Raw genomic sequence first — 27,049 nt, 5'->3', positions numbered from 1 at the left:
TAGTTTATTGGGAGAAATATCACGTGTGCAGTGTGGTGTATATTAAACGTGAAGAAAATCACTTGTACTTAGACACGGAGATTGCCACAGAAATATGGTTATGTGTACAACTTTAGATTGTCACATTTCGCACTAGTTTATTGGGAGAATAATCACGTGTGCAGTGTGGTGTATATTAAACGTGAAGAAAATCACTTGTACTTAGACACGGAGATTGCCACAGAAATATGGTTATGTGTACAACTTTAGATTGTCACATTTCGCACCAGTTTATTGGGAGAAATATCACGTGTGCTGTGTGGTCTATATTAAACATGAAGGAAATCACTTGTACTCAGACACAGAGATTACTACAAAAGTATTGTCGTGTCTACAACTTTAGATTGTCACATTTCGCACCAGTTTATTGGGAGAAATATCACGTGTGCTGTGTGGTCTATATTAAACATGAAGGAAATCACTTGTACTCAGACACAGAGATTACTACAAAAGTATTGTCGTGTCTGCAACTTTAGATTGTCACATTTCGCACCAGTTTATTGGGAGAAATATCACGTGTGCTGTGTGGTCTATATTAAACATGAAGGAAATCACTTGTACTCAGACACAGAGATTACTACAAAAGTATTGTCGTGTCTACAACTTTAGATTGTCACATTTCGCACCAGTTTATTGGGAGAAATATCACGTGTGCTGTGTGGTCTATATTAAACATGAAGGAAATCACTTGTACTTAGACACGGAGATTGCCACAAAAGTATTGTCGTGTCTACAACTTTAGATTGTCACATTTCGCACTAGTTTATTGGGAGAATAATCACGTGTGCAGTGTGGTGTATATTAAACGTGAAGAAAATCACTTGTACTTAGACACGGAGATTGCCACAGAAATATGGTTATGTGTACAACTTTAGATTGTCACATTTCGCACCAGTTTATTGGGAGAAATATCACGTGTGCTGTGTGGTCTATATTAAACATGAAGGAAATCACTTGTACTCAGACACAGAGATTACTACAAAAGTATTGTCGTGTCTACAACTTTAGATTGTCACATTTCGCACCAGTTTATTGGGAGAAATATCACGTGTGCTGTGTGGTCTATATTAAACATGAAGGAAATCACTTGTACTCAGACACAGAGATTACTACAAAAGTATTGTCGTGTCTACAACTTTAGATTGTCACATTTCGCACTAGTTTATTGGGAGAATAATCACGTGTGCAGTGTGGTGTATATTAAACGTGAAGAAAATCACTTGTACTTAGACACGGAGATTGCTACAGAAATATGGTTATGTGTACAACTTTAGATTGTCACATTTCGCACTAGTTTATTGGGAGAATAATCACGTGTGCAGTGTGGTGTATATTAAACGTGAAGAAAATCACTTGTACTTAGACACGGAGATTGCCACAGAAATATGGTTATGTGTACAACTTTAGATTGTCACATTTCGCACCAGTTTATTGGGAGAAATATCACGTATGCGGTGTGGTCTATATTAAACATGAAGGAAATCACTTGTACTCAGACACAGAGATTACTACAAAAGTATTGTCGTGTCTACAACTTTAGATTGTCACATTTCGCACCAGTTAATGGGAGAAATTTCATGTGTGCTGTGTGGTCTATATTAAACATGAAGGAAATCACTTGTACTTAGACAGGGAGATTACCACAAAAGTATTGTCGTGTCTGCAACTTTAGATTGTCACATTTCGCTCCAGTTTATTGGGAGAAATATCACGTGGGCAGTGTGGTCTATATTAAACATGAAGGAAATCACTTGTACTTACGACACGGAGATTGCTACAGAATTATTGTCGTGTCTGCAACTTTAGAATGTCGCATTTCGCACCAGTTTATTGGGAGAAATATCACGAGTGCTGTGTGGTCTATATTAAACATGAAGGAAATCACATGTTGCAACTCTTATCAGGTTTTAGGGAGAAATATCACATGTGCAGCGTGGTCTGTATTAAACGTGAAGGAAATCACTTGTACTTACGTAGGGAGATTGCCATAGAAGTATGATTATGTTTGCAACTGAAGATTGTTGCAACTCTTATCAGTTGTTTGGGAGAAATATCATTTGTGTGGTATGGTCTGTATTAAACGTTGGTGAAGGAAATCACCTGTTCTTAGGTAAGGAGATTGCCATAGAAGTATGATCATGTTTGCAATTGATGATTGTTGCAACTCTTATCAGGTTTTTGGGAGAAATATCACGTGTGCAACGTGGTCTGTATTAAACGTGAAGGAAATCACTTGTACTTAGGCAGGGAGATTGTAGTTAACTCTTTCAATGTGGCTCTACATTTTCGATATTTCATTTATTCCTGGGCAAGTACCTACAGTACATGTAGGTGCTCCTGAGCCTCCTTAATACATGCCTCAGATCACCACTACAGAGGACATCAGACTGCAGTCGAGTCGATGTTTCAATTAATTCGCACCTCGAGCCGCAGCACGTCTAGACGTCGCCCCTTTGATGTTACTTTTAGCCGGCCCCTCTCCCTCTCCTCACCGTTGCATTCTGTCTTCAGCGCTTCCTCAGTACCTGCCGCGCCGGCAACTGTGGGTAAAACCGGACAGAAATAATGCCTCCGCCAACTCCGACGTCTCCGGCGAGTCGCGACGCCGCCCGCCGACCCACGGCCCCGATCTAGGGTCCACCCACAGTCCGCCTCCGTGCCGTACAGTACACAATCTGTACAAATACGAATACGCCTACCACAATTGCATGGTGCTATTCATTATAAATTTTAATTTTGTGCATTACTATTAACAGTTTACATACTAGTATTACAAATATAAAATTAAACATGTTTATAAAACAGTTGTATGGAGATTATATTTTATAAGTCAATGGCAAAACAATATTACTTTTTCTAATAATTTTCAACCCGTATGGTATTACTATAAAAAAGGTGAATACTTCATGATACCGATGTGATTTAAATCACGTGGCCTCTTTATTTTTCAAATCCACTAGTCTAAGGATTTGGCTACGTTAAGAAAGGCAGAGGCATAGTGTTCCTCTCACCTGAGGCGTCTCTAGACACATTCCTGCGACAATGCCCAATTAGGGGGATGCCATAAACAGAATGGATTAGCATATGAAGCAGTGATAGTCGGTCGGGTTCAACGTCCCCCATACTTGTTGTCAGCTGCCGTCTAAACAGCGGGCCAAAACAAGCCTAGGCTAGGGGAAGTGCTGGCGAACATTGACCTCGCCCCAGCCCCAGCTGCTCAGGACTTAATGATAAGTGTACGAAAACAGAGTGGGACCAACTTACTTTGAGCTGCCTTATTTTTAAACGAAGAAAACTATGCTGTTAGAAATGGCAATTTCGTTGCTAGTGAAAACTACATTTCGCATGCCAACTACAGTTTTGCTCGTTTGATAATATTAAAGATGATATAATAAAACTAATGACACTAATGCTACTTACAGTAGTTGAAAAGCTCTAAGTAAATCCATAGTAATGTTTCAGAATTTGTGTAACCAATATTAAGCCACATAGATGAAACATATTATGGAAAGCACTAGGCTTGAATCAAAAGAATCAGCATTCTCTAATCCAAAATTAAAACATATCGTTAAATAATACATACGAAAAGCATAGAACGTAAATTTATAGTAAAGCTTAACAATTTTTAAACACTAGATGTACTTAATTCCTTATTAAGAAACTAATTAAAATACTCGTATTCAAAAGCTAGACATCACGGTGGATCCGGAAAAACACTTAACTACTCAATGATAAAGGATAACACTTCTTAAGCCCAAACTCAGAACAACGAATAAGGTTAGCATACAACGTAACGGAAATATTGGTAAAGGTTCACGGCTTCCCAATATAAACTTAAAACATCGATGAAAAGTTTCTGTACACCACATGAGAAATATACATAGAAAGGATTCAGAAAAGTAAAAAATGACATAGATGAAAGCTAGGCATGGTGCGTAAAGAACGAACAATTCCAAAACGTAACCAATGTGACAAAACTTGTAATTGCAAAAATTCCATACTGTTTAACGGTAATAAGAACTGTAGATAGAACACAAAAAAAAAGAAAATACCCATAACAAAGACATAATCAAAACGTTTAGACCATTAAACAATGGCAGACGAAGTAATGTTGATTGCTGATTGCTTCAGCTTCTAGCCAATCTGGGGATAGCTCCGTCCCCTCAATGTTTTGAAGCATGTTTGAACCGTAAAGTTATAAGTTGTTATAAAACGCGTAGAGGTTGCATTAGAATCGTAGTGTGGTCAGGTTCAATATTTACTTCTTTTTCAAAATTTATTTACCAGGTGGGTGATAAAATTGATATCGTCTGTGAAATGTCTTTCGCCCGTAAAGTGGTGCATTCAAATCTTAGTAGGAGAAAATATGTTTTTAATTTTAAATTTAAAAAGTTTTGTACATTTTTGTAAATGTTATCAAGTTTATTTGTGGTTTAAAATATTACTATTACGAAGTAAATCTGTACATCAAAATGTGCAATGATGGTGTTGTGCAATATAGGTTCGTTATTCAAGGAATACAAAGGCATTAGTGATTTTGTTCTTCCCTTCCGTTATAATAACACCACCCAGTACATAAATAGTAAAGCTTTCAATATTTTCTGTGTGGTATTTTAGTATAAGAAAATATAAAAAATAATAATTGTTTATTAATGTGGGATGTGGAAATTCTTTTACGAGAAAATGCCAACGATATAATTAAACATCCACCTTATTCGTCTGATCATACTTCAAGCACCTCTAGTAATTCTCCAACTTAAGAGATAGTCTAAACAATCCTCCCTCCTACACAAAAGATGTCATTAACGATAGGACTACTGAGTATTTTGACTCTATTCCTAAAACACTTGAACTCGTATCTCTTAACAGTTTCCTAGGAGGAGCATAAAACTGTTCTCGGGCCTCAAAACTGATAGAGTTACCCTCGTATTCCACGTCAGTTGAAAAGCATAACTACTATATTTTCTGTATAACTACTAAGTAGAATAAAAACAATTATGAGTTAAACAGAATGTCACATCAAAGAATACAACGTTAATTATTAGATTATATATAAGTTGAAAACCTGCATACAATTTTGGAATAGTTCCTACATTGGAGACGTACGGAAACTGGAGACTTTCAAACTTTGCAGCTAGCATTTACAAGATGACATTTTTTTCCGTTTATTTAACATTTTTGGACTAAAGATGTTTCGCGGTGGCAGGACAATGACGACAACTGGATAATAATTCTGTTTCGTGATAATAAAAATTGGTGATTAGTTGGAGTTAATAGTACTCGATTCAATGCTAGTACTTATTAGAGATAATATTAGTTCTGAGAGTATTGTACTGTATGTGAAACTCCTGTAGCTCTGGACCGATTAGCCCAAAAACTGAGAAGCCTGATTTATAAGACTCCCCTGTCTCAGCTACAGCTTCCCCGCTGCATCAATGGGTCCCCGTCGGCTGCAGCCGGCCCAGAATAGCGGTCGCCGTCCCTCTGGTTTAATTTTGGAAAGTGATTAGAGTTGGCGCGAGTCGACTACGACCGGCAGACGTTAAGGCATTTCTCCGCACCTAAATGTAGAGCGCCGCGCCGCGCGACCCCCAGCGAACACCCGCGTTATATAAAGCCTTCCTACTCTCCCGGTCAGTACCGTAACCGACGCGTGCCTCGTCCACTGTACTCCCGACGTGACGGCACAAGGACACTGTGATATCACACTAATTTGAAATACTTTAAAAAACAAACAACAACGCATTCAACAGAAGTCCATTCTTCTTTATTTCTTATTACAAAAACTATTTCGGAACACCACGCATTCACGATAAATTAATGTATTGAACCCACTACTGACCTGTTAAATATGTTCTCCGAGATGGAATACCCGTGCAAGCGTTCCAATGGCGGTATGTGGTCAGGGCCTTGCTCCGTCGGTGACATCTCACCAGAGTCTTGGTAGCCGTCATCCTCTACTGAAACATAATAACAGTACCAGATCAGTACAACGGTTCCATTCTGTACCTCTGCCCTAGCAGCGAACGCGGCCGGTACAGACTTGTACATGATCTAACCAAAACATATACGATTGTACGTTTCATTGACAAGTCGTCATCGTCAAAATATTAGATTTATTATTAAGAGCTAATGTTTTATTATTTCACCAAACTTTAAACCCGACAAGGAGTATAAAAAAGCCCTTCTTTAAATTTTTGTATGAATTTTAGAGTTTTTACTTTTAAAATCGGTTGAATAATACGATTATACAACCTCTCTTCTTTAATTTCTGATATTGATCCCATGTCAGCAACGCGTCACCAGTGGTCGAAAAAAGTTAAAATTGCTTACATTCTATAATTAGGTAACTATTATGGAACTATAAATACATGTTACATTTATATAAGTATTTGGATGTGCTGAATATTGTACCCGCGTGGGTAGACTAATGTTACCACAATTAACAGTATTAGATTAATCAACAAGATAAGACCAGAGCAGATAAGTTTAGAGGTTAATATATATTACATAAAACTATTATAGATAGCTAGGAGGTACAACCCAAGCTTCAAAACAACCGTTGTATGTTATATGTAATATAAATTCCATAAAATGTATGCTTACATGTTTGGTTTCAAGGATATCAAGCTATTCATTTCCGAGGAGTTTTCTTTACGAATAGGACTAACAGACATAAGGCAATAAAGACGATGTCTCTGAAATAGTTTGTACCACTTTACCATCAATCGTAGAATACATTTACCAGTGAAATTGCGTGTATTCTTTGATTTTTTTTCAAATGTACACCATAGAAACGGTAAACTGCAAGTCACAGTAGAACCAAGTGCGGGGTAACAGTATTTTGGAAAATGTCCAAGTAAAAATATTGGTTAAGTCGATTCGCTCCTTCACTGATCAGAATATGCTATGCACAAACACAATGTACGTTTAGGTACAACAATAACCATTATATTATGTTGATCACCTCATTGAAGGTCTACACAATACACCAGTAAGGTTCAGGCCCATCCTACTGACCCTCTTCGAGACTAAAAGCACGAGATTCGTCTATTCCTTTTTAAGCTTTAACCGATTACGTTTAATAGAACTAAATACTACAGAGTAATCTATTACTAAGAAATTAAAAGAACACCGCTATGGCAATCTAACAGTTTGCGCGTTCAAACAAGCAGACGCCTCGCATTGTGCCCAAACGCCGATTTAGGCGTTCAAAGTCACAAATTGAAAGTCATTGCTGGACTTTCATATTCTCTTGTTATTTTCAATATGAATAAGGTATCACAGAAACGAGAGGAATTTTATCTACTTTATCTTTTTCGCGGTAGGTTATTAATACTGCACTAGATTTCACTTCATAATATGCTGCGTTTTGGACTGCTTATCTTGGGATAGTTTAGATATGAACTACGTAGTACTTTGAGGAACGTGTGTAACGTTTGTTATTATCATGTATATGTGTATTTTTGGTACCCTTTAAAGGGCTATTATTGAAAGTTTTTCAATTGTTGTATAAAGGTGCGTTAATATTATTTATGACAAGTTACTAAGCTATACAATTTATGAAACATAATATAACATTAAAAATTAATTTGGTACGATATTTCAACTTAATATGGAACAAATGGCACTTATAATAATGCAGTTTTATAATAGAAATTTTAAAATTGGATTAATCAAGTTCAAGCTTTGGTGTTGCCAAGTACGATAACATGCGTCGGTGATCATTTATGGAGTTAAAAATGTATCCACTAACAAAAAAAGGAAAATCAAAATTATGTGATAAGTCTCTTCACAAACAACTGTGTGAAACCGAACGAAAGCTTCGCAAATAAGGAAAGGGAGCTGCAGCTCAAAACTAAAAGAAAACGATTTTAAGTTTACCAGTGAGAAAATTCAACTGTAACCATCGAAAAATCAAATTCAGCCTACTCCTTACACCGCCGATGAAGAACTTGTTTTAGTGGGTTCTACAAACTTGTTGGTATAAAATCTCTAATAATGAAAAAGAAAAGAGATCCTTGATTTATTTATGAAAGTTATAAGACGCTAAGAAAAGCTAAACGCACAAGAAACTAAAACCGTGTGTGAAAAATTGATACAGCTGGTACTGTGCATAACATACTTGTAGTTATGAAGAAGACTATGACAAAGACGATTTGAGATTGAGTAAAATATCAATATAAAGAACTTTTTATTTCGCTTTAGATATATAAAGTATTTTACAGAACTACTCTGCGCCTGTCACTCAAAAGTGCCAATTGTAAAAAATATAATTAATATCTAAAGTTTTTTTAGTACAAAGATTGGTTAAGCTGATTCGCTCGATCATTGATAAAAACATCCTATGCACATTCGATGTTCGATATTAGTGTACACCCTATAAATGAACACTAACTTGGCATTTTAAATAACCTACTTATAAGGTCTGATCCAGTCATAACTAATCTGAATCCTTCGTCAGAAAAAAAGATGAGACCGACCAATACGGTGTTACATTCGAAACTTAACCTACGATTTCTAATGAAACACACGTAGGTTTAGATGAAGACTATGAAAAAGACAATTTAAGATTAAGTGCACTGGCACACACAGTACACTACAGCGCGGCGTATACACATTAAATGTTTGAACAAATTCCGAGGATGACACTTCAGTAATTCTATTTATAAACACGAACCATCTCCCTGTTAATTTTGTGACCTTAAATACTTAAAGATCATTTAAGACTTCGCCAATAACACTTTCCCGTTTAATAGAATGAATTTAAAAAAGGTTTTTTGTAGTGACTACAAATAAAAATATAGTTGCCAGTAATTATTTATCATTCCTGTGTATTCTCCACAGCGGACCTAAGGGCCTCCAGCTAATCACCATAATATCCTACCCCTACAGCTCCACACTAATCTTCTCCAAACACTTTTACATTTGTTTTGACAAAATAACATTTCAATCTAATTGATAATTTAGGCCAACTATACAACATTATGTCAAAAAAGATTAAAACTCAAAAGTTTAGTTTAAAATTGTAATCCAAAATATACTTATAGTTGGTAAAAAAGCACAAACTAATTGTTAATTGTTTTATAACTTGAGATAGCAATAGGATGCTTACGTTATCTAACCTTAGTTTGACAGTTGTCCTATCGAATTTAATGTATTCCATAGTTATTTCGTACATGCATATTCCTACAAATTTGAACTATTATCATTAAGGAATCATCGTTCGATATGAACACAAAAATTAAGGATCCAAACTCATGACAACTTAACTCAAGGAAATTACACAGCAATTTTCGTTCACGTGACATTCTTTGCCAAAGAGTCATGGAATCGAGTCTCCAGAAAGACTGACGTACCCAACACAGACCCAACGTACTCGTATACTCAAAAATAGCTATACAACAATATTCAAATATTTTAAAGAGGTATTCCAATATACATATACGGGTTGGTGATTTTTAACTTTTCACAAAACATCAAAAGGGATTAAAACATTATTTTTGGTATCTTCGCCTTTTCAGGGAGGCTTGATAAAAGGAATTACCAGCAATACGGTCTTACGGTTAAAAGTGTCAGCAATACAAAAAGAATCTTCTTAAACATAAAAAATTAATCGCTAAATATGTTGCGAAAAAAATGGATGATTAGCGTTCTAAGAACGAATGACGAGAGTACCAAAGACATCGATTTTGGAGACACATACGTAGTAGACAGACTTGCAGGCATTATCCTTTTAGGGAATTAAACTTAACTTCTTACAATAAATAACAATGAATCGCTAAATCTTTTGCTAAGCACGAGAATGGCTAAACCAATTTAGCTAATTCTTTTATTAATATTCGTTGAAATTCGAGGACGGTTTATATGAAGAGAAAGATCTGCAATGTTACCTAGAGTATTTTAGAATTGTTCTGCAAAAATTAGAGTATGTATGTTTTATAATTCTACAAGAAATTTAACTTCAAACATACTATGTCTTGTTGACACTCTCAGCAAAGAAACTGTAACTTACGCACCTATCGTTATGTGCTAAGCTCCAGCTCGGTAAATATGACGCAAGTGGTACGATGTGTAACACAGAATTGCATAGACAAACAGGAACTTATGAACCTATCGTTATGTGCTAAGGTCCAGCTCAGTAAATATGACGCAAGTGGTACGATGTGTAACACAGAATTGCATAGACAAACAGGAACTTATGAACCTATCGTTATGTGCTAAGGTCCAGCTCAGTAAATATGACGCAAGTGGTACGATGTGTTACACAGAATTGCATAGACAAACTGGAACTTACGAACCTATCGTTATGTGCTAAGGTCCAGCTCAGTAAATATGACGCAAGTGGTACGATGTGTTACACAGAATTGCAAAGACAAACTGGAACTTACGAACCTATCGTTATGTGCTAAGCTTCAGCTCAGTAAATATGACACAAGTGGTACTATGTGTAACACAGAATTGCAAAGACAAACAGGAACTTACGAACCTATCGTTATGTGCTAAGGTCCAGCTCAGTAAATATGACGCAAGTGGTACGATGTGTAACACAGAATTGCAAAGACAAACTGGAACTTACGAACCTATCGTTATGTGCTAAGCTTCAGCTCAGTAAATATGACGCAAGTGGTACTATGTGTAACACAGAATTGCAAAGACAAACTGGAACTTACGCACCTATCGTTATGTGCTAAGGTCCAGCTCAGTAAATATGACGCAAGTGGTACGATGTGTAACACAGAATTGCAAAGACAAACAGGAACTTACGAACCTATCGTTATGTGCTAAGGTCCAGCTCAGTAAATATGACGCAAGTGGTACGATGTGTAACACAGAATTGCAAAGACAAACTGGAACTTACGCACCTATCGTTATGTGCTAAGCTTCAGCTCAGTAAATATGACACAAGTGGTACTATGTGTAACACAGAATTGCAAAGACAAACAGGAACTTACGCACCTATCGTTATGTGCTAAGCTCCAGCTCAGTAAATATGACACAAGTGGTACTATGTGTAACACAGAATTGCAAAGACAAACAGGAACTTATGAACCTATCGTTATGTGCTAAGGTCCAGCTCAGTAAATATGACTCAAGTGTTACTATGTGTAACACAGAATTGCAAAGACAAACTGGAACTTACGCACCTATCGTTATGTGCTAAGGTGCAGCTCAGTAAATATGACGCAAGTGGTACGATGTGTAACACAGAATTGCAAGGGCAAACGGGAACTTACGCACCTATCGTTATGTGCTAAGCTCCAGCTCAGTAAATATAACGCAAGTGTTACTATGTGTAACACAGAATTGCAAGGGCAAACTGGAACTTACGCACCTATCGTTATGTGCTAAGCTCCAGCTCAGTAAATATAACGCAAGTGTTACTATGTGTAACACAGAATTGCAAGGGCAAACTGGAACTTACGCACCTATCGTTATGTGCTAAGCTCCAGCTCAGTAAATATGACGCAAGTGGTACTATGTGTAACACAGAATTGCAAGGGCAAACGGGAACTTACGCACCTATCGTTATGTGCTAAGCTCCAGCTCAGTAAATATAACGCAAGTGTTACTATGTGTAACACAGAATTGCAAGGGCAAACTGGAACTTACGCACCTATCGTTATGTGCTAAGCTTCAGCTCAGTAAATATGACGCAAGTGGTACTAAGCACAACTGCACAGACAAGATGGAACTGCCGTTGCCGTGACGGAGTGGAGGCGTGTCCTACTGGCGGCGCTCACAAGTGCTCTTAGGCCGCCATACTGTACCATACAGAACATTGTACAGCTCCATAACTGCTATAAATATTTAATTACTTAAAGTAATGATTCTGATCTTTTTTGTACGTTAAGACAAAAGCGGTCGTTCTTTACATGTAAGGGAGCCGCCATCGGACAATCGGACAGAGTTATGAAATATTTTACATATTGTTTATTTATGAATTCTCAGCTATGATATGATTTCAGATTGAATCCTTTAAAATCAAAATATCAACAAGTGACTGATCGCTTTGTTCACACTTTTGAATAACATTAAACAGGATATATAACTTTGATCTTCGTGAGGGGGTATGTCGGCGGACTGTGCAAAGTCATACAATTGCAATATTAAACCAATCAGACTCTCAGTCCGAACATCCACAGGCTGACGATATAAAGCTGTGAAAATCTTCTAGATGAACAACCATTGGTGAATATCACACATTTATTATACAGAGCATAATTACTTAATGTACTATGCAGAATCTATTTCTCACTTTTTTGGAGTGTTGGAGGAAAACCTTTCAACAAGACTATGAGGCAATAAGTTTGAAATCAATTTGATTTGGAATTTCAGTTTCGAACTTCCAATATTTTTAAATGTAAAGAGGAGTTGTCTTGTACAGAATTTTAAAGCTTATTAAAAGCCTACACTCTCGTTAAATATGAAGTTATAAAAAAGGGTTACTACATACGGGAAAATCCAATATTTTCTTAATAATGAATGTTACACTAAAATAAAGTTCATGACTACTAAATGAAAGAAATTGGCTTTCTAATGATATGGGTTACTACCACATTTTCACAATATTTTAAATCTAAAGCACTATTGTTTTTAAATTTGCCATATCCACGAAATTAAAATATTGTTAATTAGTTCTATAAGATATATTATGTTGTACGATTAAAAAAGTTAATTTTAAAAATCTTCAGCATTTACGTTTCTTCTTTTGAATTTACGATGAGAATTAATAGTGTCGAGGATAACGTGACAATTATTTTCAGTAGCTTACTTGAAAACTGCTAGTATGTAAGAAGAACATAGCTTTGTAGCTTACTGATTGTGTTTAGTTAACAATTATGTTTGGAAAGTTCTTTAACACAATTTTAGTTTGCCAACGACGAATTCAAAACGGTTCGACCAAAGAGGGTGAGCATGAATGAGTAAATATGAAGTGACTTGCGGATGTAAGATTGCGCTCCTGACATATATCTATATCCAATGTTAGGGACGAAGAGCCTTTATTAGTTCTTGTAAATATAAAACACTGATAAGTAAGAAGATGTGTTTTTGAATCAATATACCGTTCCTATGTAATATTATATTACATTGCGTATATAAAAAGATTGATTGTGTTTCTAACATATCACGCAATAAATATGTTTACTATTGAATTTCAAATTCAACCCAATTTCACTTTTCTGTGATGTAGTTCTGGTAAGGCGCGTGTGTGAGGGAGGGGTGATCATGGCTACTGGACCGGACCGGTCACCGGACAGAATGGCTCCGGAGATTTACGCGCCAAGGCAGGCGGGACAGTTCCAGAAACGGCTCTTGGGGGTGAGATCGATTAAAATCTGCGTGGGCGGGGGCCGACCTTCCGGGAAGACCGTGACAAAGGCCGTGGATCTGGGAACCGAAATGTCGGACAATAGTTCTAGCAGGCCCACTCTCACTCAATTGGACCGACGCGCTGTCACTAAGAATTCCCTAAAAATTCCTTCCTCCTTCAAGGCCGATATTTTGACCATGACCAAAACCTTAATAAAAAAAAAGGCAAGAACACATTTAGACCGACACTACGAGGGCTAACTCATTATAAAAAATGCATATATAAAACTCTTTATATGTGTCCATAAACAGAGACATTTGTACATTAGAAAGTACAAACTTCCGAATACAAGCTACTGCACATGCATATCAAAGAATATTAGCGGTATTACGTGCAAATGAAGAAGACACGCAGCGAGTGAAATTTGTGGTATTTTTCAATTGTCATTATTTACATAATCATTTACAATATTCCACCTTAACTACATTTTCCATCGATATTGTGAGTATCCTGGTGTGCCTATTTAATTAGCTAGAAGAACAAAATATGACATCTAATAATTTTGCCCACCTTGGGGCACTAGTTGAAGAGATGCCGCCAACAATAAAACTATTAGGAACCATACTCTAGTATATATCGCCTTAGTATATAGCTGGGGCTAGTTACAGTTAAAATTAACTGAGTTGATCAATAAATGTTAAAATATCAAAACACATTTTGAAAAGTAATTCTAGAAGTCTCCGTTCGATACTTCACAGAATAAACATTACATTACATACAGGAATATCTTTTAACATTATATATTGCATGTACCAAAACATCACTTTATGGAACTAACAACTAAGTTAATTAAAATATAATAGAGATGTTCGATAAAAATCTTAAAAGATACAGACAGTGTCCAGACGCTTCGTCAGTAAAGATGTCTTTGGTTAAAAAATGTAGGCGGCTTCAACATTTTTTAACTAGTGAATCTACCGTACACAATTTTTTCACGAATTAACCGTCCCCTCCGCTGTTATTTCCTTCCTCTCGAGGAAGGTCCCTCCTGAGTACACTACTGTCCAAAAACAATATGTCAAAGTGTTGTTAATCCTATGAACCAATGATGAACTGTCAATAATACTTTGAATTGAACTGTTATTCTACGATTCAGTTCAGAAAGGGATACGGTGCGCCGCCGGTGAAGAGGGGGGGGGGGCGACTAGGCGACTGGCTCTACATTTCCTCCCAATAAGGTTGTATTTGGACTGAGGCGAGGAGTCTGAGAAACGAGTTTTGAGCCTCTGGGGCTCCACGAGGAGCAGCACAACAATACCGCACCGCGGTCGTCGTGGCCGCCAACACCACGCGGCACGAGGACACCGACACATTCGCCATCGTCAGGTTTCATCTGCAAGAAAGAATCTTGTCGCCGAGATTATAATAGAAGAAACATACAACATGACGCACAGGCAGTTGATTACCGACCACCGTATCAAAAAAGACGTCATTTAGACTGTGTAAACAGGAAAGTGAACATACAACAAAGCGTAAACACGTTCAGATGAACCGAGACAGAGACGCGGGACGCTCTCGCCCACTCTGCGAGACACTACTGTGTAAACAGGAAAGTGAACATACAACAAAGCGTAAACACGTTCAGATGAACCGAGACAGAGACGCGGGACGCTCTCGCCCACTCTGCGAGACACTACTGTGTAAACAGGAAAGTGAACATACAACAAAGCGTAAACACGTTCAGATGAACCGAGACAGAGACGCGGGACGCTCTCGCCCACTCTGCGAGACACTACTGTGTAAACAGGAAAGTGAACATACAACAAAGCGTAAACACGTTCAGATGAACCGAGACAGAGACGCGGGACGCTCTCGCCCACTCTGCGAGACACTACTGTGTAAACAGGAAAGTGAACATACAACAAAGCGTAAACACGTTCAGATGAACCGAGACAGAGACGCGGGACGCTCTCGCCCACTCTGCGAGACACTACTGTGTAAACAGGAAAGTGAACATACAACAAAGCGTAAACACGTTCAGATGAACCGAGACAGAGACGCGGGACGCTCTCGCCCACTCTGCGAGACACTCCAATCATCACCATGTATCTGGAGCATCCAGCAAGAAACCGGAATCTAAAGAAACATGTTAATTAATATGTTATAGATTCGATATTTAACTATGTTGTTTACGATACAAAACGTGAACAAAGTTTTAATTTCTTTTGGTGGTTATACATTTTTGAATCTTGTTGGGATGGAAAGGTATTACCAATGATTTTTAAGATTACAACAAAAAGTTACCTGCTGCGTCGCACTCGATTTCCTCTTGAATAACAAGGAATTAACATGCATATGTTTTATATGTTTCATACATATATATGCGTAGGAGTAAGACTTCGTTAAACACGTGGCCATAGTCAATTTTGTCAAATTACCTAAATCAAGGAAATACATACATGTAGGTCAGAAAGCGTTGAATTTCGGTATAAAATACGTTCAGTGCTGTAAATGAGTGGCTAATTGTCCCGATGAAAACACATATATACATACGCAGGCGTAAGGAGCCCATTACGGTCTAAAAGTATTTTCTTCCAGTATAAGGTAGAAATCCTTACCAAGTTCATGCAACACAGAATAATCGTAAAAAAGTTTTGTTGTTTTTCGGACTGGGAAAGAATTGCTCACTGAGGCATACGTTCACTTCTCTCCTTATTCTCAAGCCGTAAACATGCCTTACAGCCATGTCAAGGAAGCCCATAAGTTTTGAGTTCCTTATACGAAAACATTCACATCTTTATTCGTCACAGTTGGTTTAAAACGGCGATTAACCAATATTTTTAATGCAATTTGGAATATAAATTGTATTAACTTTGGCTTTGCTATCTGCATCACTACTGAACTGACTGATCATGCGCAGTTCTAAAACTTTAGAGCCCCTACAAGTAGTCGGATGTAGCCTATTTTAAATCAACAAAAGTCACTTCTAGAATACAAAACTTTTAAATTTACACCAAATATGTATATATGTTCATAAAATATTAGTTTTACATATAGGTACCTAAGATCGCCGTACAAAAATCAACGATTATTTTAATAGGTTAGAATAATTATTTATATATGAGTAAACAGTAGGGCAGTTGCTGAATCACGCGGCCGAATCAACCCATGACGATTCAGCCGTATGGGTGTACCGACAATGAGTCATTCAGTTCTTTTTTAATTCACCTGAATTTCATTCGAACGATTGCTCGCTCAGTTTCCGTCAATTACTCTGTTTCCCTGACACAGCGTATTTCATTGAATTGTTTAATTAGCTTCTGTAACACCTTCAGATACATAATAGATACAGAAGTATTTAGGCTTAAATGTGCTGATATTTTATTCTGGGAGCAAAACTAGTCTTATTGTTGCGAGGAACGTTTTAACACTGACATATCCGTACACGCTAAATACAGTAAATATTGATCAATACAATAATCAATATTAGTATTAATTTATTATTAAGAGAAGATATAATTAACATTATTGGGATATAATATAATATTATAATTTCATAGCTTCAAATTATAGTGTTAGCAAAAATAAACACTGTAAAAAAGTATCAATAACTGAATTATACAACTGAATTATTCGTATATAAAATTAATATTGTTCATTCATCCATCTAATCAATACATTGATAAGTTATATTGTTATCCAATGATTCATCTAACCGATTGCAGAAACTACACCCGAACGAATGATGCATTTCACACCGATCAGCATACTTCGTGCATACCCAGAACTTTATTTCGTAGAAGGGACTATCCTGAGAATTAACTGGGCATGTACAAGGCTATTATTAAAAACCAAATAAATAGAAATATTAATAAAAAGTGTTTAACACACGTAATATTCTTATAATGTTGAATCGTTTTAGTTGTGTCGAAATGAATGAGTTTATAATGCCCAACGGAAGTTAAAACGAAAGTTGATCATTCACTTTCTCTCAATGTACGCTCTGGATATATGTATAATAATTGTTTAGACAGTTTTCCAATATTTGGTAATTCAATAAATTTTATCATTATTCACATTTTGGTTCAGAAGCAAATAGCTTATTGAATTTCACATAATAGTAAACTAGAACACTTTCACTGGTTAGAGCATCATCACTTAACAAACATGACGTGTAAACAGATATCAACATAAGAAAAATAGACGTGGGTGATATATGATTCAATTGTGAATTTTCCGGATATAAATATTGTATTGAAAATATTTAAAAAATCAAAATGAAGCTCATTACTATATTTTAATATTTACATTAGGACAGTTGTTATCCACCCTATATAATGAAAGTTACTTCAAAGAGTTTATAAACAAGAACTCAAAAGCATTTACAAGTATGCTATAAAAAGATCATACAGGATATTTGAAGACATCCTGTGTATCACTTTGAACCAATCATATTGAAATGCAAACCTAGAAATTATTATTCATGATTGTGTGAAAAAGATGGAAGTATTTATTGTAGGGCTGCAGGAGCAACTTCGATGCTGTTATCCCTCGAGAAAGGTATTAAACATACCACGTTACAGGTCAAACTTCTAGAGTGTCTAAAACACAAAAGACTCCGTGAGAGCTAATATTATAAACACACCTAAACATAAATTTATAGAACATGGTTAAGTTGTACGGAGATATCACGGAATATACCTTAAAACAGTATTTTATTTCGTTTGCCCAGAACACTATCTACGAATTTGTCTACTGTTGTGTCTACAGCATATATCAAGCGGGCGTCAGCCAGCAACGACAGAGGCAAGAAACGAATATATTAGTGAAGACTTCAAAGCGGACTTGACATAACTTTACAGAAATGTCAATTTTGAATTGCAAACAACATTAATAGGGCCTGGCCTTTCAAAACAAGAGTATGAATTGCACAAATTCCAAAAACAATACAACCTGTTCCCTGCTGTCGATCTCTGTTTATTCCCTATAACAATAATCTTACACCTTTAATAATCTCAAACGCTTACTTTTAACATCTTTTTTGGACATCATCATACATTACAGCGCTATCTTCTATTCCTTCTTCTTGTGAAGATTGTACTGTAAGGTAGACAAGACAGGGTCTTTTTGGATATTTGTCACTTAAAAATGCAAAAGTGATACAACATCTTTCTTTCTTCTGTGTAATGCTAATAGATTATGTACCAGTTTCATAGTTTTTAAGAGTCGTTATATATCCTTCATTTAACAAATTTCTTCTCATTGATTCCATAGTAAACTTAATACTAGTTACATATAGTATGATACATACAGCTCAGAATTTGACAAAAAAACCTCGGCAAGAAACGGTCTGCAATGATTGCGGCACAATGGGTTCTTAACCGAACTCAACAAAGTTTGCTCAGAGGGAGGAAATTTAGGCCGAAGAAAAATTTCGGCGTGCTATCCCCAAGAACGTTCGTCGAGGATCGACGCGTCTACACTAACTGAAGACCATCACTTATCGGCGAAGAATAAAAGGGTCATTGAGAACTAGGGCCGTACTCAGCTTTGGCGGGCCCCGTCATGTACCACCACCCGCCCCCATACAGTGTGGCACCGCCAAGTGTGGCATGGTTTGGTCCAGGCTCACTGAGGGCCCGGCCCCGTCATGTACCGCCACCTGCCCCCATACAGTGTGGCGTGGTTCGGTCCAGGCTCACTGAGGGCCCGGCCCCGTCATGTACCACCACCCGCCCCCATACATTGTGGCGTGGTTCGATCCAGGCTCACTGAGGGCCCAGCCCCGTCATGTACCGCCACCCGCCCCTATACAGTGTGGCACCGCCAAGTGTGGCGTGGTTCGGTTCAGGCTCACTGAGGGCCCGGCCCCGTCATGTACCGCCACCCGCCCCTATACAGTGTGGCACCGCCAAGTGTGGCATGGTTCGGTCCAGGCTCACTGAGGGCCCGGCCCCGTCATGTACCACCACCCGCCATACATTGTGGCGTGGTTCGGTCCAGGCTCACTGAGGGTCCGGCCCCGTCATGTACCGCCACCCGCCCCCATACAGTGTGGCACCGCCAAGTGTGGCGTGGTTCGGTTCAGGCTCACTGAGGGCCCGGGCTCCGGTATATTTTTTTGGTAAAATAGTCCTAAAGACCTAAGGACCTTTACAAGAGATCAATAGATACCCTAAAATAATCCAATGATTTACTCAATGTACGAGTAAATGTGCTGTTGTACTGTATTATGTTCAACAATGCAGACCAAAGAGGCGATTTAAGAGTTGGTACAAAAACAATTACTTCACAACAAAAATTAAATTACGCATAAGAATTACAAGGAATACATTTGATCAATAACAAACATTAACTAATCATATTAAGAAACTATTTGGTTAAGTTATTTGGAAATGTTTGAAAACGTAATTATAAACAAATTTCACACCCTCTTCATTAGAAGACTAAAGTGATATCTATAACTCCCGCCTCCTTCAAGCTATCTTCGCCATTATCTTCATCATGAAAAACACATAAATTGCATACTATAACCACTACGGTAATGGTTCACTTCCTCCAGCTCCCTGATAATAAACGTCCAGCACAATACTATGCATCATATAGTGATTGAAAAGCCAACACTTATCAACCATAATCTTAGCTTAGTTCACAAATGATAACCTACACACAACTACATTACAGGTTTACTACGTGTCGCTAAAACCTGTAGAGCACCTAGCAATACTGAGTTTTATATTTACCGTATAGCACTGTCACATTATTAACTGTTGACATTTCGTATTAATTTACCTGTAATCAACTCGTTTTTTCACTAAATGTACTGCATGTTTTTTGGAAATTTTAAAATAATTTATTGTATTTTTAAATTTGTTTATAAAAACGGCAGACGTTTATTAACCATAAACTACACTTTTCATGTATGAACATGCATGGATAGATAAATTATTTTTACAAGAGCAGTAATTATTCAGTTGTAATTTTTTCAATTGATCTTGAAAAAATAACATTAATATTGTTTCTTCATTGAGAGGAGAGCATTTGTACTTTTCTTGAGATTTCTAAAGATTTATGGTCGTTAATATGAAATACCACTACTGTATAACAAATAAATTTAAAGAGATTTCGTATAGATCTTTCTTTATTTTAAATATAAATCGAAATATTTCTTTAATGAATTAAGATAAATCCAATTTGGCGGATTAAGATGAAAGTAAGAATTACTGAACATGCCTGACTTAATTCTATGTAAAGGCCCCGTTTCTACAGAATGTCGTAACATCTTGTACATGTACAATCCTCATATTACCTAACACCGACTCTTCCTCGGCATATCCCATTACTTTATAGCTAGTAAACCTACACAACGGAGTATCCAAGGACTCAACAGAACGTACCGGAATTTCTGCACAAATGGACAAATAAAAGAGTCAATTGTAGAAGGTCCTGTATATTCCTGAATAACACAAGGCAAGCAGGTTACGTGAGGTACAAACCATGGGAATCCCAGTCTTTGCTGTACTGATAGTTGCCCGATGTCAGTGCCCAATACCAACACCTAATTCTTGTACACTTAACAATGTTCTAAATCATCGGGTTCCAGAGCCATACCCTTGTGCGGAACATATTACAACAAAAACATACACCGACATGAGCAGGATCCCACAGACTTCACCTTCTTGCATTGGGTCGCTGACTACACTTTTGCTTAAGTTATTAAGTATTCCAAATGGTCATATGTGACATGAGCACAATTTTTTGTATCTTCGAGTATTCCAACAATAAACAAAAAATGAGAAGCTTTATTAAATCGCCATTCGTTAATAATTATCTAAGTTCTAATAAAGTTGACATCGATTATATAATTACTGTAAAACTTGGCACGTTGCAAAGGTTTACGACGAAAAATGGACGATTAAGATTGTTTTGAGTTTAACATGGCTCATATGGTAAAAAGTCCAAAATGGCCGACACCAAAGGCGGCTATCCCCAATTCGAAAGGACAATACACAACACAACAGAAACGTGTGCGAGTGGTGTAACGTAAGATACCATCTCCGGTCTGTCTACAAGTACAACGTAATTTGTCAATTTAATAGGATCTGCTTAGCCATTTTATACATCTTTTGACAATCTCATTTTGTTTTTTCTTCTTGCAGCTTTTAACATGTATACAAAGTTTGAAGTCAATCTGAGTACTGTTTATTGAGGAAAAATTACAAGTATTCGGTGTATCGGTAATTTTCGAAGTAACCATAGCGTTTTGTGACACACAATCCAATTTCATTCTAACGACTAATTATAATATTTCGTAATTATAATAATGCATACCGCTTTAGTGGCTATGTAATACGTATATCTGTAAAATACGTGTTTCATAAAAACATAATACACAATATTGTTTTTCCCAGGTTCTATATAAAATAACTAATCTTTTAGTTCTTCTTATACCGTTTGGTGATGGAGGAATTTTATATTGTATTTGTAAGCAGCTGTGTCTTTGAACATTTATGGTATTCTTATCCTCACCTCATTTCTTTTTGAGGTTATGTTTGGTGTTGACTGCTGGTCATGATTTGCTGTGGTTGGGCCTTAGGTGTATTATGTTTTGTTGGTTAGTGTGTACCAATTAAGTAAGGTACTGTGAACATTTTCTTTTTTGTTATTAAATTGTGTTTATTACAGTAAACAACAATACAGTAAGAGTAAAAAAGCTTAAACAATAACCGATGAATAAAATAAAATTCGGATTATGAAGAGATAGAGTAAGCCTAATGAAAAGGACAGACTTCAAGATGATTCATTCTGCTACATCCAAAAAGACTTATGAACCTTCTAGCAGTGTGAATGTAGATGATACACCAGCGGAAAATGGAAAGGCCAGAGGCTTTGATTAACTGGCTGAAAAGAAAAAGAACGGCGATCGCTTGCGGCGGCTGCGCAAGGTCGCAGAACTGAAAAGTTCAAAAAGTACAGAAAAGTATTAAAGTTTGCTAAACTAAAAGAGGAAGAGTAAAAATGAGCCAGGGAAGGAGTTGCATAAGAACCAATGAGCTTCTAGGGGACATTTTAACATCTTGAACATATTTTATATCATTTGATGCTATTACAATACAATTTTAGGTAATACCTATTATTCAATATATTTTCTTGAAGCATAAACTGTATGTAATTGACCTATGCCTTTGACGTTTTTACCACTTGTTTATAGTAATATAATGAAGGTTTAGCGCCTTCTAGAACCTTTTATCATGTTTGATTTTTATTTAATAAATAAAAATATACAAAACTATTGGTAACATTAATTAAGGATATAAAAATTTTCTTTTTATTTGGGTCAGGATAGTTTAAATACCGGAAATTTTCATTATTTTATTTAAATCAAAATGAAATAAAATTCATTAAAATAAGTTATCAAACACTAAAAATATTTCATATTTTCAAAGACTACAACAAACGTAATAAAATTAATCAAAATGAAAAAACTCAGAAGAAATGAATAAAACACTTTTTATTGATAAAATCGTATAATTAGTGCCCTTTAAACACATGTAATAATAAAAATTAAAATTAGCAAAGGAAAAGTTGTAGATAGTGGCGGATCCCCTTGTAACATTGATACATTGGCACTCAACAATGGTGACACCGCGTACAGCGAGATGTGGTGAGCCATGCGAATACATTATACTCTAGTGTTGGTATGGCGCGCCGTGCCGTGGTAGGGTAGGGGCAACCAGTGGTACGGCGGTTGTGGCAGCGGCGATTGGCGGACCCGGCGCACTCCGATTGGGCGTCCCCTCCACGTGAGATTCGCAATATCAGCCGTGCCAACTGCGTCCATCTTGGCACGGTCCATATTCAACCGCACGTTGGGATTTGCTGTTAATGCTTTTAAAACATTCTGATTTTATCAAAATCAATTGAGATTGACTCTTTTGGATTATTTTTAACAAATTACATAGTACAATACATAATCATATTGGTATATTAAAAGTATTTTTTTAAACAAATTCGTTGTATTATATAGGGCGTTTTTAGAACTTTTAGAAAACAGTAAAAACGGAGCAATAACCGGTTATACCATTATGGCCATAAAGGCAATTCATATTTGTATAAATTAAAAATATTTTAATAGATAGTAATTTTTTTATAAATGGAAAACTTCACGATCTGACACTTCCACTAAACGCTGAATATAACCATGTTGTTACTAAATTATACTGTTTTGGTCTGATCTTATAACTTTCACACAAGGCAGATGAGTCGTAATATACCATATTTTCTTACAGATTGATGTAGGTACGATTTCAGTAATATATACGACTAACTTTAGATATATATGATAATGAAGGTTTCAATCTTTTGAAATGTGAAGTTTAAAACAAACATTCCAGACTATTAAGAAAACTCGTTAACTTTCACTCATTAAAATGCCATTGTGTTTATTACACTGCTAGCTCCGGGTTACAAATGTTACAAATAGTGAAGTGTGGCTCTACAATACCAATGCCAAGTTCGGAATACAACATGAGATCTTATGGTGACAAAAAGCTTACATTTTCGTATCTCTCACAATAACATATTCGTTAAAACACTGAAAATATAATTTTACTGATTTTTACTTAGTACTCTGCACACTATTTTATAACGTCGACCTAAGAGTACTCTAACTTCAAAAGCACGAGTCATTAAATAAAAACTACTACCTACTACTGTACATTCATTTACAATCTCAACGATGAGGTAGATATTATATACCTACCACCCACCCACCATAAGAGATGATATTGTAACGTTAAATTTAACAAGTTCGAACGAAGCATGTCACTTTCATATGAAATGAACCATGGAACGTCCATAGAATTGACATGAACGAACTCAGTATAAAAACTTAGCTCTAAAGTACAGAGTTTGATAAGGAATTTGATACGCATTTGAATTTAAAGGAGTGGACCCCTCCCCCCTCCGCACACCCACAAAAAATTAAAGCTATTCATGCCACTGATCTTAAATAGTTAAACTCTATAGTCTACTACCTCTAGACATCACAGTTCCTATCAACCGATTTGCCAATACTTCATTAATTATAAGATTAAACAAATACACGTTACACAATGCCATGGAGTGTAGCAACCTTGGTTTTATAGGGTTGACTGAATCTGATTTTTTAATATTCGTATCTGGTAATCACTTAGAACTAATAGTCAGTCAAAACTCGATAATAGTTATTATATAAGCACCAGACTAGGAGACTAAGACCACGTCAATACTTTTATTCTAAAGGTCGGTCTTTATGAGGTAAGCTGAGTCAGATTGTACTTTAATATTCGTATCTGGTAATCACTTAGAACTAATAGTCAGTCACAACTAGATAACAGTTATTATATAAGCACCAGAATACGAGGCGAAGACAACTCACTTATTTCACTCGAAGATCGGTTTTTATGTGGTTAGCTAAATCTGATTTTACTTTAGTATTCGTATTTGGCAATCACTTAAACTAATCGCCAGACACAAATAGATAATAGTTATATCAGCACCAAACTACGAGACTGAGACTACGTCAATACTTTTCTTCTATAGGTTGGTCTTTATGGGGGTAGCTGAGTCTGATTGTACTTAATATTCGTATTTGGCAATCACTTAAACTAATCGCCAGACACAAATAGATAATAGTTATATCAGCACCAAACTACGAGACTGAGACTACGTCAATACTTTTCTTCTATAGGTTGGTCTTTATGGGGGTAGCTGAGTCTGATTGTACTTAATATTCGTATTTGGCAATCACTTAAACTAATCGCCAGACGCAAATAGATAATAGTTATTATATCAGCACCAAACTACGAGACTGAGACTACGTCAATACTTTTCTCCTATAGGTTGGTCTTTATGGGGGTAGCTGAGTCTGATTGTACTTAATATTCGTATTTGGCAATCACTTAAACTAATCGCCAGACGCAAATAGATAATAGTTATTATATCAGCACCAAACTACGAAACTGAGACTACGTCAATACTTTTCTCCTATAGGTTGGTCTTTATGGGGATAGCTGAGTCTGATTGTACTTAATATTCGTATTTGGCAATCACTTAAACTAATCGCCAGACGCAAATAGATAATAGTTATTATATCAGCACCAAACTAAGAGACTGAGACTACGTGTGGTTATGCGATACAAATTGGATCACGGCACCTGAACTGTTGACAGTTCTACTTTTACAAGATAGGAGAGTATACTACTACTCCGTGTCGAGTAATAAGTCCGCTGAGGCTGCATGCAACTATGTCACATGATTGTATCGAGTTTATCTTAACATTTAGTAATTCCGAGATTTTCACTTTATCAGTCTGGCTTTGTCAAAACATAGAGGGATTGAGTTTTACTGAATGGCTTGCCCATGCTAAGAGCTGATTGTACTGAATAGGCCTTAATTTTACATCAAAATTACAATATTAAACATTGATTCGTTTTCATCCCCTTCTGCCCCTGGAAATCGTAAAAATCTTGTCTAAGGTTCCGTTTATATGCTTCCCATACGCATTTGGAACTCTGTTCTCATGCGGTTTTTGATAATTGTGCGTTTTGTAACAAAGCATGATATTTTTGGTCGAATTGCTGAAAATAATACAAAAAAAGTTTTGGGCGTGTACAACCATACAATGAGAGTCAGCGATCAAAAATAATTAAGTGAATGGTTTAGAGATTGGGAAGGGGTATAGAAACAATGATGAACGCCAGTAAAGCAGGAAAATAAATGAGCTTTCCACAAGACTGCTTCAATTCCAGAAGCTTACAGCACAACAAATTTAATTTTGAAAAAAAGTCATGCAAATGTTATTGTATTTTTAATTATAACGTTAGATATAAAGCTATAACTATAGAATACAAATACTGTACGTTAAACGGTATAGCTTGTTAATTTACACAAGTTGCAAGAAAACGCATTACTCACATATATAAAAACTACAAGGGCTACCAGTGAAGGGGAAGGGGCTGCGCGAAAATACAGCTCAGGCACTACCGCCGACATTCCCGGCATTTCTCCGCAGTTGGCGGAAGTGGCGAGTGTGGAATGGATGTTCGAGACGCTCAAGGTTGGATCTAGAGGGGGGGCCACTCGGGGCACCTAGATCTGACCATTTTACCTCCTTCCAGCGTCTATTTCTCATATTGTACTAGCAGAGTAACACTGGCTCAGTCGTTCGTTTAGAATTCAAATTACAAGACATGTCTCAAAGAACCTGGATAGATAATTATTGTCCGTTTACAATAAACCGAAACCGGTCCTTAATTTATACCAATGGTACTCAAAAATAGTATTTGAACATCGAATTAATTTGTCTATATTCGATCCCATTAACTTTTAAAATATTTACCAACATTTCCAGGAATATGCCGTGGAGGGTCCGCTAAAATCTCAGCGCATTCAAAAACCATTGCAAACAATTATTGTACTTATTTTCTTATTGTATATTTTATTTTAATCCAACATAAAATATACAAATATTTATCATAATAAATGTAATATAGGCCTACATAACAAAAGTTATGTCTAGTCTTTTCAAATGTATTTTTTAACAAAGTTTGTCTTGTGCGGTACAAACACTAGTAAACACTTAAGATATCTTTATATGAAAGAACAGTTAATACGATCAAATACAATAACGTTCATAAATTTATTATTGTGCAT

At 36.5% G+C, this 27,049-nt stretch overlaps 2 protein-coding genes across 2 annotated transcripts in view; one reads left to right on the top strand and one right to left on the bottom strand.

Annotated features, from left to right (window-relative positions):
- Positions 1 to 6,090, bottom strand: part of LOC124375022 (serine/threonine-protein phosphatase 4 regulatory subunit 1-like) — a 174,863-nt gene extending 168,773 nt beyond the window's left edge. The window contains exon 1 of the mRNA XM_046833179.1: positions 5,882 to 6,090. Coding sequence (XP_046689135.1) covers positions 5,882 to 6,090 — 209 coding nt within the window. The remainder of the gene's footprint in view (positions 1 to 5,881) is intronic.
- Positions 6,091 to 14,900: 8,810 nt separating this feature from the next.
- Positions 14,901 to 15,494, top strand: LOC124374937. Its single transcript, XM_046833100.1, has one exon. The coding sequence runs from the start codon at positions 14,901 to 14,903 to the stop codon at positions 15,492 to 15,494; it is 594 nt and encodes a 197-aa protein (XP_046689056.1).
- The last annotated feature ends 11,555 nt before the right edge of the window (positions 15,495 to 27,049 follow it).

The sequence above is a fragment of the Homalodisca vitripennis genome, chromosome 1, assembly GCF_021130785.1.
Source record: "Homalodisca vitripennis isolate AUS2020 chromosome 1, UT_GWSS_2.1, whole genome shotgun sequence".
Taxonomy (NCBI): domain Eukaryota; kingdom Metazoa; phylum Arthropoda; class Insecta; order Hemiptera; family Cicadellidae; genus Homalodisca; species Homalodisca vitripennis.
The sequence above is the reverse complement of the archived record's forward strand: the minus strand, read 5'-3'. Positions and strand labels throughout refer to the sequence as shown.

Coding starts and splice junctions, on each gene's coding strand:
- LOC124374937 (XM_046833100.1), top strand. CDS start 14,901: ATGAACCGAGACAGAGACGCGGGACGCTCTCGCCCACTCTGCGAGACA.